Source organism: Somniosus microcephalus, chromosome 14 (genome assembly GCF_052327205.1).
Source record: "Somniosus microcephalus isolate GS21.2 chromosome 14, FLI_Smic_1.0, whole genome shotgun sequence".
In the NCBI taxonomy this organism is placed as follows: domain Eukaryota; kingdom Metazoa; phylum Chordata; class Chondrichthyes; order Squaliformes; family Somniosidae; genus Somniosus; species Somniosus microcephalus.
In genome coordinates this window covers 34,307,253-34,319,802 of record NC_141000.1, presented here as the reverse complement: position 1 = coordinate 34,319,802, position 12,550 = coordinate 34,307,253, and the positions used below count along the sequence as shown (strand labels likewise).

The 12,550-nt window shown below is 44.5% G+C and overlaps 1 protein-coding gene across 5 annotated transcripts in view; it reads right to left on the bottom strand.

Moving 5' to 3' along the window:
* The window catches only part of lcp1 (lymphocyte cytosolic protein 1 (L-plastin)), a 139,543-nt gene that overhangs the window by 46,242 nt on the left and 80,751 nt on the right, over positions 1–12,550 (bottom strand). For all 5 annotated transcript variants that reach the window (XM_086006484.1, XM_086006487.1, XM_086006486.1 and 2 more), the window contains 2 exons: positions 6,165–6,265; positions 3,241–3,398 (listed from right to left, as the gene is read on the bottom strand). In XM_086006484.1, coding sequence (XP_085862610.1) covers positions 3,241–3,398; positions 6,165–6,231 — 225 coding nt within the window. In that variant the 5' untranslated portion in view covers positions 6,232–6,265. The remainder of the gene's footprint in view (positions 1–3,240; positions 3,399–6,164; positions 6,266–12,550) is intronic.

Genomic DNA, 12,550 nt, shown 5'->3' with positions numbered 1-12,550 from the left:
CTTACTTTCCCACCTAGTTTTGCATCGTCAGCAAACTTGGATACATTACACTCAGTCCCCTCATCTAAATCATTGATATAGATTGTAAATAGCGGAGGCCCAAGCATTGATCCGTGCAGTACCCCACTAGTTTCAGCCTGCCAACCAGAAAATGACATGTTTATTCCTACTCTGTTTTCTGTTAACCAATCCTCAATCCATGCTAATATATTACCCCCAATCCCATGAGCCCTAATTTTATGTAATAACCTCTTGTGTGGCACCTTATCGAATGTTTTTTTGAAAATCCAAATACGGTACATCCACTGGTTCCCCCTTATCTACCCTGCTAGTTGCAACCTCAAAAAACAAACAGATTTGTCAAACACGATTTCCCTTTCATAAATCTGCGATGACTCTGCCCAATTATATTATTATTTTCTAAGTGCCCTGTTAACACGTCCCTAATAATAGATTCTAACATTTTCCCTACTTCTGATGTTAGGCTAACTGGCCTATAGTTCCCTGTTTACTCTCTCCCTCCTTTCCTGAATAGCGGGGTTACATTTACTAACTTCCAATCCGCAAAATCCAGGGAAGATCACAACCAATGTATCCACTACCTCTTTCGCCACTTCTTTTAAAACCATTAGGTCCAGGGGATTTTTCGGCTTTTAGTCCCATTAATTTCTCCAGTACTATTCTTTACTAATACTAATTTCTTCAAGTTCCTCATTCTCACTAGACTCTTGGTTCCCCACTATTTCAGAATGTTTATCGTGTCTTCTACCATGAAGACAGATACAATGGCCTAGATTTTCAGTGTGCCATGAGGCGGGCTTTTAGGCGGGCGGGGGGCAAAAATCCCGAATTCGGGGGTCCCGACACCATACCGCCCAAAACCCGCCTCCAAGTAAGTTTCAGAGGAGGCGGGTACCCGTCCCGCACTGGGACCCGCCGACCCGAGGCAGGAAGGGATTAGTGCCAATTAACTGCCTGTTAACAGGTAGTTAACAGGCAGTTTTTAGCCTAATCCCTATTTTGAGGGGGTGTCGTGTGGGATTCCCAACGGCTCCAAACCACGCCAGGTTAGAGCAGGCGGGCCGTCGGGTTGAAGGACTTGGGGGGGTCGCGATGTCGGTGTTCAGGTGAGTGATGGGTGCATGAGTGCAAAGGTAAGTGTGTTTGGTGTGTCTAAAGAAGTTTAAATTACCCGTACTTACCTTAATAGCCTTTCTTCCTGTAGGCGTCGGGAGTCCATCACTCAGCCGGCACTGAAAGCTGAATGGCTGCGATCTGTCAAAAGTGACAGCCTTCAGCTTTTAGTGTCGGTGAGAGTTCTAACTGAGTCTGCGTAGAAGGACTCAGGTTAGAAGTCAGACTGTCAGTGTTTGATAGCTTCAAACAGCTGTGAAACACTGATATTTCATCTGTCAAGACCTCTTGACAGATGAAATTTCAGTCTGTGACGTCACCTGTTGCCGGGTGGCCCTTAATTGGCCTGCTGAGCCCGCCCAGCGGGCTCAACAAGGTCAATCAAGGGAAAATCACATGGATTGGCCGGACATCGATGTAGGCGGGACTAAAACCCGAAAGTTGTAGTCCCGCCTCCTTCCCAACAGCTTAATGAAAATCAACCCCAATGTATTTGTTTAATGTCTCTATCATTTCCTTATTCCCCAGTATAATTTCTCCTCTCTCTGCCTGTAAGGGACCCACATTTACAAAGTGGGGGAAAAAAAGTTGGAAAATATAACTTCAGAGTTCATGAGTTGTACCATATTTAATATTTCATATGTTTTAGGTTCAAAAAGAAGTTAATTTTAACATTTATGAAATTCAGCGTTGCACGGTTTGAAGGGATGTATGATAAACATAAATCACATGGTAAATTCAGACATCATTTACATTGTAGCAAAGGTTAATTTAAGAATGACTTTCTTGCCTATATCAAAACTGTATCTGTCTTTCGGATGGATGTTAAACAGAAGCCCTGTCTGCCCACTCAGGTGGATGTTAAACAGAAGCCCTGTCTGCCCACTCAGGTGGATGTTAAACAGAAGCCCTGTCTGCCCACTCAGGTGGATGTTAAACAGAAGCCCTGTCTGCCCACTCAGGTGGATGTTAAACAGAAGCCCTGTCTGCCCACTCAGGTGGATGTTAAACAGAGGCCCTGTCTGCCCACTCAGGTGGATGTTAAACAGAAGCCCTGTCTGCCCACTCAGGTGGATGTTAAACAGAAGCCCTGTCTGCCCACTCAGGTGGATGTTAAACAGAAGCCCTGTCTGCCCACTCAGGTGGATGTTAAACAGAGGCCCTGTCTGCCCACTCAGGTGGATGTTAAACAGAAGCCCTGTCTGCCCACTCAGGTGGATGTTAAACAGAAGCCCTGTCTGCCCACTCAGGTGGATGTTAAACAGAAGCCCTGTCTGCCCACTCAGGTGGATGTTAAACAGAGGCCCTGTCTGCCCACTCAGGTGGATGTTAAACAGAGGCCCTGTCTGCCCACTCAGGTGGATGTTAAACAGAGGCCCTGTCTGCCCACTCAGGTGGATGTTAAACAGAAGCCCTGTCTGCCCACTCAGGTGGATGTTAAACAGAGGCCCTGTCTGCCCACTCAGGTGGATGTTAAACAGAGGCCCGGTCTGCCCACTCAGGTGGATGTTAAACAGAAGCCCTGTCTGCCCACTCAGGTGGATGTTAAACAGAAGCCCTGTCTGCCCACTCAGGTGGATGTTAAACAGAGGCCCTGTCTGCCCACTCAGGTGGATGTTAAACAGAGGCCCTGTCTGCCCACTCAGGTGGATGTTAAACAGAAGCCCTGTCTGCCCACTCAGGTGGATGTTAAACAGAAGCCCTGTCTGCCCACTCAGGTGGATGTTAAACAGAGGCCCTGTCTGCCCACTCAGATGGATGTTAAAGACCCATGGCACTATTCCAAGAAGAGCAGGTGAGTTCTCCCTGGTGTCCTGGTCAATATTTATCCCTCAACCAACATCACTAACAAAACAGATTATCTGGTCATTTATTTCATTGCGGTTTGTGGGAGCTTGCTGTGCATGAATTGGCTGCCACGTTTCCTGCATCACAACAGTGGTTACACTTCAAAAGTACATCATTGGCTGTAGAGCACTTTGAGATGTCCTGATTTCATCCTTTCTTAATATACCTTTAATAGTGATGGGGTTTAAACACTAATGTTCAAGTAACTCGGTCTTTTCAATCAAAAGTAAGCCTAAAAGAGCACAGAAAGTAACTTACTTCAATAAAGTCATCAAAACTGATCTGGTCCTTCTGACTTCCAGAGGCCATTAAGCTTTCTCGTATTTCTCGTACTTTATAGCCTGGTAATGGTAGGTTGGCTTCTTTAAAGAGGTTCTGGAGTTCAGTGTTATCAATGTAGCCAGAGTTATCGGTGTCTGAAAAGGAAATACTTTTAACATCATTTATATGAAGAGAGGGTTAAGGACCGACCCCATCAAGGCCATTCCTACCCCAGCCTGAGTATTCGACATCTGTGGGGTAGGGTTTCCGCTTGATATATTTGCATTGGAGGCAGTTCAGAGAAGGTTCACTAGGTTGATTCCTGAGTTGAAGGGGTTGTCTTTTGAGGAAAGGTTGAGCAGGTTGAGCCTATACTCATTGGAGTTTAGAAGAAACATATAAGATTCTGAGGGGGCTTGACAGGGTAGAATTTTTCCCTCGTGGGGGAATCTAGAACTGGGGGGTAGTTTCAGAATAAGGGGTCGCCCATTTAAAACGGAGATGAGGAGGAATTTCTTCTCTCAGAGGGTCGTGAATCTTTGGAATTCTCTACCCCAGAGAGCTGTGGAGGCTGGGTCATTGAATATATTCAAGGTGGAAGATAGACAGATTTTTGAAAAACAGGGGAATCAAGGGTTTTGGGGAGCGGGCAGGAAAGTGGAGTTGAGGCCAAGATCAGATTAGCCATGATCTTGTTGAATGGCGGAACAGGCTCGAGGGGGCCAAATGGCCTACTCCTGCTCCTATTTCTTATGTTCTTATATTTAGGCGTAATTGGCGATCCAGGTGCAAATTGCACTAGTTTTGAGAAGTGTTTTTTCCCCCCCAAGTTTCCACTCAAAATCATTTGCATGTTGCCGAACGTAAAATCTGCCATGAGCCAGTGCAATCGGGCAGCATTTTAGAATGTAATTAAAAAAAAAAGTTTTGCTTTAAAAAATTATTCCATGATATATTTAAGAATGGTAACTTGGTGCAGTTTGATTAATACAGCTGAAAATGGATTCATCAAAAAAAATATTGGCCCGTATTTTCCGATCCCTATGGGTGTGTACGAGCTGCATACACACCTGTAGGTACCTTGCAAGTGCCGGTTTCAGGCATGCGAAGTGCATGCGCTAAAAACTGGCACTTCCAATCTGTCAAGAATCCTCTTGACAGATCGCACGCCTGCTCTGGAGAAGGGCCTCTGCAGAACCTCCACCCGCTGAAAACCTACCAGCATAAGAGTTTAAAAAAGTAAAAAAATAATTTTTTTTCCCCACTCATTTATAATTTAAAAATACTTTAAAAAAAGGTAAGTTTATTTTTAGCCCCGTAAAAAACTTTATTTTTTTTCAAAAAATTAAATTTGTTTAAAATATTTAATTTAATTTAATGTAATTTTAACTAAGTTTACAAATGTGATTTAAAAAAAATTATTTAATGTTTTCATGTGTCTTTTCAATGAACCCCATTCATACTTTTGACAAGTCTAACCTGTCAAATTTATGAAGGGGGATTCCCTTCTTTCATTGGTTTCCCATGGCCCACGTGATCCCAGGGGCACTTGCGAACCACATGCACCCCTGGGATACCTGGGCCCTGTGCATTTCGTAGGGCAGAGGCCCAGGAGCGAAAATGTCCGGACCTCCGGAGCCCTCAGGTAAGGGCGTAGATTTTTTCTAGTTCGAAGGCCCCCGCACACAGGAAGCCTCCGATCGGAAAATACGGGCCAAGCATTTTAATCAGAGTGTCTAGTCCACCAATTGTGAGTAACCTGATTATAAATAACTGAAAATGACTTTAAAAAACTAGACAGAACCATTTGCTATTGGTGTACAGTAGTCAGTTTCTAAGTAAATTAAAAATATTCAAAAGCTTTTAAAACATGCCTAAAAAAAGCTTAATTTTTAGAGCCTACTCGAAGGCCTGCAAACGAACACAATTAGCGGAAACTCTCAAAGGTGATTAATTCGATCTAAGGCGTGGTCAGTGCTGGCTTCTCGTACTGCTCTTGGATAAGTGGGAGGTATGTATGGCTCTGTTGTACTACTGTTCAGGTACTGGTAGGTAGGTAGGCACAGCTTGACTGGCCTGACATCCCTCTGTTGGTTCTCCACTTTCTTCCTCCAAAAAGCAGCGGCACAGTGGAATTCCCTGGGAAAACTCATTATGGAGTAGAAAAGGCAGGACCACAGCATTTATCATAGAGAATCCTGACAGACCTTAGCATCTACAGGGAAAAAAAGACAAGAACTTCAGCAATGTCTTCTGGTTTCTTTACACCGATGTCTGTATGGAGCTCAGCACTTAGTTTAAATGAGCAAGTAAAAGAAAATGAATGGAAATTACATAATTATTCACTAATTTACACTAATTTCCATAAACTATCACGTGCTGCCTGAACAAATTAAAATCCCGACTGACTAATTGTAACTGATGCAAAATGGCCATTTTCCCCAAGAATTGGGCATTCCCAATTAGAAAAGAATCTACCCTTATGCCCATGACCTGGCATCTGTCCAAGTGGCGATGACTTCTAATTCTTCTTGAGGCATAAGCCATTTCCCTGCTAGTCTGGCATTGTACGTGCAGCCAAATCCTTGAACGTCTGGCAAGTCTCCCCTGCAGTCTCCCTCAAACTTTATTTTCAGACTGTTGGGGGTGGGGGGCGACAGGGGTACACGGCAGGCAGTCATCAGCACAGAAGCATTGATAGAGCATGGAGCAGCTAGATCTTCAACTAGCTGAAGGTAGGTTGGTGGTAACTGCAGAGATCGGTGGGCCTAATCTTCAAACTGAGAGTATTGGAGCACCAGTGACATGTTCCCACAATATGACTTAACTTGAGGTACAATCAATGCACCTTCCGTTTGATCAATCTGCATTGTCTTTCCCCAGGTTACTATTGCTGGGGGTTATGTAATTAGGTTACTCACCAATTTTTGAAAATGCATCTCGAAGCTCGTCCAGCTCTTCATTGGAGATCTGTGGTGTTTCTGCCATATTCCTCAAATATATCTGATACAAGCAAACGAATCTGAGAACAAAATGATAATACTTGGTTTATTATTTTCACATTCATAGTCAAACAATGTAATTTCTCTCAAATGTCCTCTTTTCTACTATTTGCTTTAAATATATCCAGAAATATTTAACTCAAGAAAGCAAATACATTATTTTTCTTACTGACAGCTGATGCTTCTACAACCCTGATCTTGGGACATAAGATTATAATCCTCACTTTCTGTCCTATGACTTGAAACCACAAAACAACAGTAGCAAGAAAAATCAACATTGGTAACAAAAGACTTGCATTTTTATAGCACCTTTCACGACCACCGGACGTCCCAAAGTGCTTTATAGCCAATGAAGTATTTTTGAAGTGTAGTCACTGTTGTAATGTAGGAAATTCAGCAGCCAATTTGCACACAGCAATGTGATAATGACCAGATAATCTATTTTGTTATGTTGATTGAGGGATAAACATTGGCCAGGACACTGGGGATAACTCCTCTGCTCTTCTTTGAAATAGTGCCATGGGATCTTTTACATCCACCTGAGAGAGCAGACGGGGCCTCGGTTTAACGTCTCATCCAAAAGACGGCACCTCCGACAGTGCAGCACTCCCTCAGCACTGCACTGGAGTGTCAGCCTAGATTTTGGTGCTCATGTGGGACTTAAAGCCACAACCTTCTGACTCAGAGGCAAGAGTGCTACCCACTGAGCCACAGCTGACACTAACAGAAACAAAGAGCATTTGAGTAGCACTTTTCACATCATCCTCGCCCCAAGGCACTTCACAGCCAATTTGCACACAGCAAGATCCCACAAACAGCAATGAGATAAATGACTAGTTAATCTGTTTTTGCTGTTGTTGGTTAAGGGATAAATATTGGCCAGGACATCAGGACAACTCTGCTAAATAACAACAGAAAATGCTGGAAAGACTCAGCAGGTCAGGCAACATCCGTGGAGAGAAATTTGAGTTGACGTTTCGGGTTGGACCCTTCTTCAAAACTGGAAAGAAAAGAAACTAGATCGGAGGCAGGGCTGCGATCGGACAAAAGAATAAAAGAAACAAAAGAAGTAAAAGAGATTAGAAGCTAGACGAGATGGTAATAGGCTGGGATTAGGTGTAAAGTGTACTGGCAGGGCAAAAGATAGCTGCCAGGTGTGAGAGAGAAACAAAAGGAAAGGGGGGGGGGGGGAAAGGAGTGGAACAATTACAAGAGAAAATGAAATGGGGGCCGAGCTTATGATCTGAAATTGTTGAACTCGATATTGAGTCCGGAAGGCTGCAACTCTGCTGTTCTTTGAATAGAGTGATCTTTTACACCCATCTGAATAGGCAGATGAGGAATCAGTTTTACACCTCCAACAATGCAGTACTCCCTCAGTACTGGTACTGATATGCCAGCCTAGATTATGTGCTGAAGTCCCAGAGTGGGGCTTGAACACTTGACCTGATGACCCAGAGGCAAGTGTGGTACCAAATGAGCCAAACTGACACATACAGAATTCAAATTCCAGTGGCTAAACACTGTCATTTGAGTTCCTTGTGTATTACAATCACTATTTGCTGTCTTGCACATATCAACATTGAAATAGATAGGGACAGATGTGCACGGTGTAATTTTCAGTACATTTTAGATTGGTGCTAGTCTCCACATTAATGCCCTTTACTAAATGAGCAATTTATCCAAATTACTTTGATTGGTATCTGAACATGCTTCTTTAATATCCACCTTACTGTTCTTTTCTTCAGCTTAAATTGTAGACACACACAGTATCAAGTGCACAGAATTTAAACAAAACACTGAGCCACAATTTGAATCTTTCCAATGTGACCATAGAAATCTCAGCACAGAAAGAACCCAAAGGTGCATCTCTCTCAGTCACCCTCCCTAAAATAACATAGCCCCCTTCTGCCTTGCACCCGACTACTGTAGAGACTCTCCCCCACTGGAACAATCTCTCTCTTTCTCTTTTCATCCTCCTTTAAAAAGAGTGTCTCTTTTTGTTACACACTACCCACATGACAGGTAGATTTGTGATCAGTAAATAACATGATCAATCCATCCATTGTAACAAGGCTCTCCTGCGGCTTCAACACACACACACTTGAGAAGTTGGCTGAAAAAGTGCCATTAGTCCTTAATCAATTGTATTTCTGTTTGTAGGTTGTACATATGTTGCATACAATAAATATTAGATCCTTTTTAAAACATGGACACAACAGCTGAATTCCAGAGTGGAGGGGGAGAATGACTGCCCTCATCTTCAAGGCAGCATTTGATCGAGTGTGGCACCAAGGAGCCCTAGTAAACCTGAAGTCAATAGAGATTGGGGGGCAAAAATTGGTGGTCAGAAGTGGGCTGTTTGCTGATGATTGCTCAGTGTTCAGCTTAATTCCCAAGATTCTAAAACGGTCCCAGCGAATTGGAAGATAGTAAATGTAACCCCGCTATTTAAGAAAGAGGGGAGAGAGAAAACAGGGACCTACAGGCCAGTTAACCTGACATCAGTCATCAGGAAAATGCTGGAATCCATTATCAAGGAAGTAGTAACAGGGCACTTAGAAAATCATAGTATGATTAGGCACAGTCAACATGGTTTTATGAAAGGGAAATCATGTTCAACAAATTTATTAGAGTTTTTTGAGGATGTAATTAGCAGGGGAACCAGTGGATGTAGTATATTTGGATTTCCAAAAGGCATTCGATAAGGTGCCACATAAGCGGTTGCTATGTAAGGTAAGGGCTCATGGGGTTGGGGGTAATATATTAGCATGGATAGGGAATTGGTTAACGGATAGAACCAAGAGAGTAGGGATAAATGGGTCATTTTCCGGTTGGCAAGCTGTGACTAGTGGGGTGCCGCAAGGATCAGTGTTTGGGCCTCAGCTATTTACAATCTATATCAATGACTTAGATGAAGGGACTGAGTGCAATGTATCCAGTTTGCTGATGGTACAAAGCTAGGTGGGAAAGTAAGCTGTGAGGAGGACCCAAAGAGATAGCAAAGGGATATAGACAGGTTAACTAAGTGGGCAATAAGGTGGCAGATGGAGTATAATGTGGGGAAATGTGAGGTTATTCACTTTGGTAGGAAGAATAGAAAAACATAATGGGGGAAAAATTCAGTTGTTTGCACCTCCAGTTAGCGCCTTAAGAGGGCGCCAATTGGGGCGCAAAGCAACTAGCGCCCGGGCGCGGCGATGTTTGCGCCGCTCGCAAAATTAACTAGACATTTTGCGGCGGCGCTAAACACTACCACCATGATCTCCTGCGCCGGCAGATTGTGACGCCAGTCGAGCGCGCAACGCCCCGTTAGCGCCCTGGACCGGATATTGAGTGGCGTCCCCTCCCTTACCGCCTGCCGCTAGCAACGACAGGTTCAGGGGAGCGTTATGCTGTCAGAAAGGGACTGGGGGAGCGTTATTTAAAGGCGACCGCTTCCTGCCTTTTTTTGTCGGTGACATTTTTGCACCACGCATTCTGAGAGAGACTGACTTCTGGAGAGATTCAACGCTGTGTGAAGGAGTTTTGCATACTGAGCAGCACTTTGCAGGTTTATTTTGATTTACCCTTCCTTGCTTCGCCAGCGCTCTGAGGTAGCACCTTGCTCCTCGGCCTTTGCGCCTTAAGACAGGTGTGAAGCGCCTGATTTAGCGCTCCAATCATCTCCAGCGGTGATAATAGCCAAGTTTGCTGTCGGAGGCGATAATTAGCGCCAGGCACTAAATTTTGCGCACAGCCGATAATGGCGTCCCAAACCGGGCGATACTGAATTTTTCCCCCAATATTTTTTAAATGGTGAGAAACTATTAAATGTTGGTGTTCAGGGAGATTTAGGTGTCCTCGTAGAGGAAACACAAAGTTAGCATGCGGGTACAGCAAGCAATTAGGAAGGCAAATGGCATGTTGGCCTTTATTGCAAGGGGGTTGGAGTTTCTACTACAATTGTACAGGGCTTTGGTGCGACCACACCTGGAGTACTGTGCACAGTTTTGGTCTCTATCTGAGGAAGAAAATACTTGCCTTAGAGGCGGTGCAACAGAGGTTCACTAGATTGACACTTCATCTAGAGTCATTTTTTGTTTCTTAACTTGTCCCATTACCATCTCCTTTTGACTTGCACCATCATCCCTTTTGTCTCTTAATCTCTCCTGCCTTCCATCCTATCACAGACCTTCCCTTTTGTTCTTTCCTCTCCTCCCCCCCTCCATGCCCCTACACTTGCTTAAAAATCTGTTACATCTCCAACTATTTCCAGTTCTGACAAAGGGTCATTGACCTGAAACGTTAACTCTGTTTCTCTCTCTACAGATGCTGCCTGACCTGCTGAGTATTTCCAGCATTTTCTGTTTTTATTTCAGATTTCCAGCATCTGCAGTATTTTGCTTTTGTTTTCACTAGATTGATCCCTGGGATGAGAGGGTTGACCTATGAGAAGAGATTGAGTAGACTGGGCCTCTACTCTCTGGAGTTTAGAAGAATGAGAGGTGATTTCATTGAAACATAAGATTCTGAGGGGGATTGACAGGGTAAATGCTGAGAGGTTGTTTCCCCTGGCTGGAGAGTCTAAAACTAGGGGGGCATAGTCTCAGGATAAGGGGTCAGCCATTTAAGACTGAGATGAGGAGGAATTTCTTCACTCAGAGGATTGTGAATCTTTGGAATTCTCTACCTCAAAGGGCTGTCGATGCTGAGTCTTTGAGCATATTCAAGGCTGAGATAGATAGATTTTTGAACGCTAGGGAAATCAAGGGATATGGGGATCGGGCAGGACAGTGGAGTTGAGGTCGAAGATTAGCTATGATCTTACTGAATACGGAGCAGGCTCGAAGGGCCGTATGGCCTACTCCTGCTCCTAATTTTTATGTTCTTATGTATTCGCAATTCCTCTGGCATGGACTCCATGGGCCGAATGGCCTCCTTCTGTGCCGTTATGACTCTATAATGAAGCAGTCCATGCCCGCATGCAGCAAGATCTGGACAATATTCAGGCTTGGGCTGGTAAGTGGCAAGTAACGTTCGCGCCATTCAAGTGCCGGGCAATCGCCATCACCAAATCCTCCAATATCAACATCCTGGGGGGTCACCATTGATCAGAAACTGAACTGGACCAGCCACATAAATGCTACTAGAACAGGTCAGAGGCTGGGTATTCTGCAGTGAGTGGCTCACCTCCTGACTCCCCAAAGCCTTTCCAACACCTACAAGGCACGCATCAGGAGTGTGATGGAATACTCTCCACTTGCCTGGATGGGTGCAGCTGCAATAGCACTCAAGACGCTCAACGCCATCCAAGACAAAGCAGTCCATTTCATTGGCACCTCATCCATTGGCTTAAACATCCACTCCCTCCACCATCAGCGCACCATGGCTGCAATGTATACTGCCTGCAAAATATATTGCAGCAACTCGCCAAGGCAATTCGGCAGCACCTCCCAAACCCGCGACTTCCACCACCTAGAAGGACAAGGACAGCAGCTGCATGGGATCACCATCATCTGCAAGTTCCTCTCCATCCCAACTTGGACACATATCACTGTTCCTTCATTGTCTCTGGGTCAAAATCTTGGATGTAACTAGTAAAATCGATAAGGGAGAACCAGTGGATGTGGTGTATTTGGACAATCAGAAGGATTTCAATAAGGTCCCACATAAGAGATCAGCGTGTAAAGTTAAGGCACATGGGATTGGGGGCAAGGTATTGACTTGGATAGAGAACTGGTTGGCAGATAGAAAGCAAAGAGTTGGAATAAACGGGTCTTTTTCCGAGTGGCAGGCAGTGACTAGTGGGGCACCACAGGGATCGGTCCTTGGACCCCAGCTATTCACAATATATATTAATGATCTAGACAAGGGAACTAGATGTAAAATATCTCCAAATTTGCAGACGACACAAAGCTGGGTGGGCGTGTGTGCTGTGAGGAGGATGCCGAGAAACTACAGGATGATTTGGACAGGTTGCGTGATTGGGCAGAAGCATGGCAGATGCAATATAACGTGGATAAATGTGAGGTTATCCACTTTGGTGTCAAAAACAGGAAGGCAGATTATTATCTGAATGGCAATAGATTGGGAGAAGGGGAAGTGCAACGGGACCTGGGTGTCCTTGTGCACCAGTCGCTGAAGGTAAGCATGCAGGTGCAGCAGGCGGTTAAGAAGGCAAATGGTATGTTGGCCTTCATAGTGAGAGGGTTTGAGTACAGGAACAACGATGTCTTGCTGCAGTTGTACAGGGCCTTGGTGAGACCACATCTTGAGTATTGTGTGCAGTTTTGGTCGCCTTATCTGAGAAAGGATATTCTTGC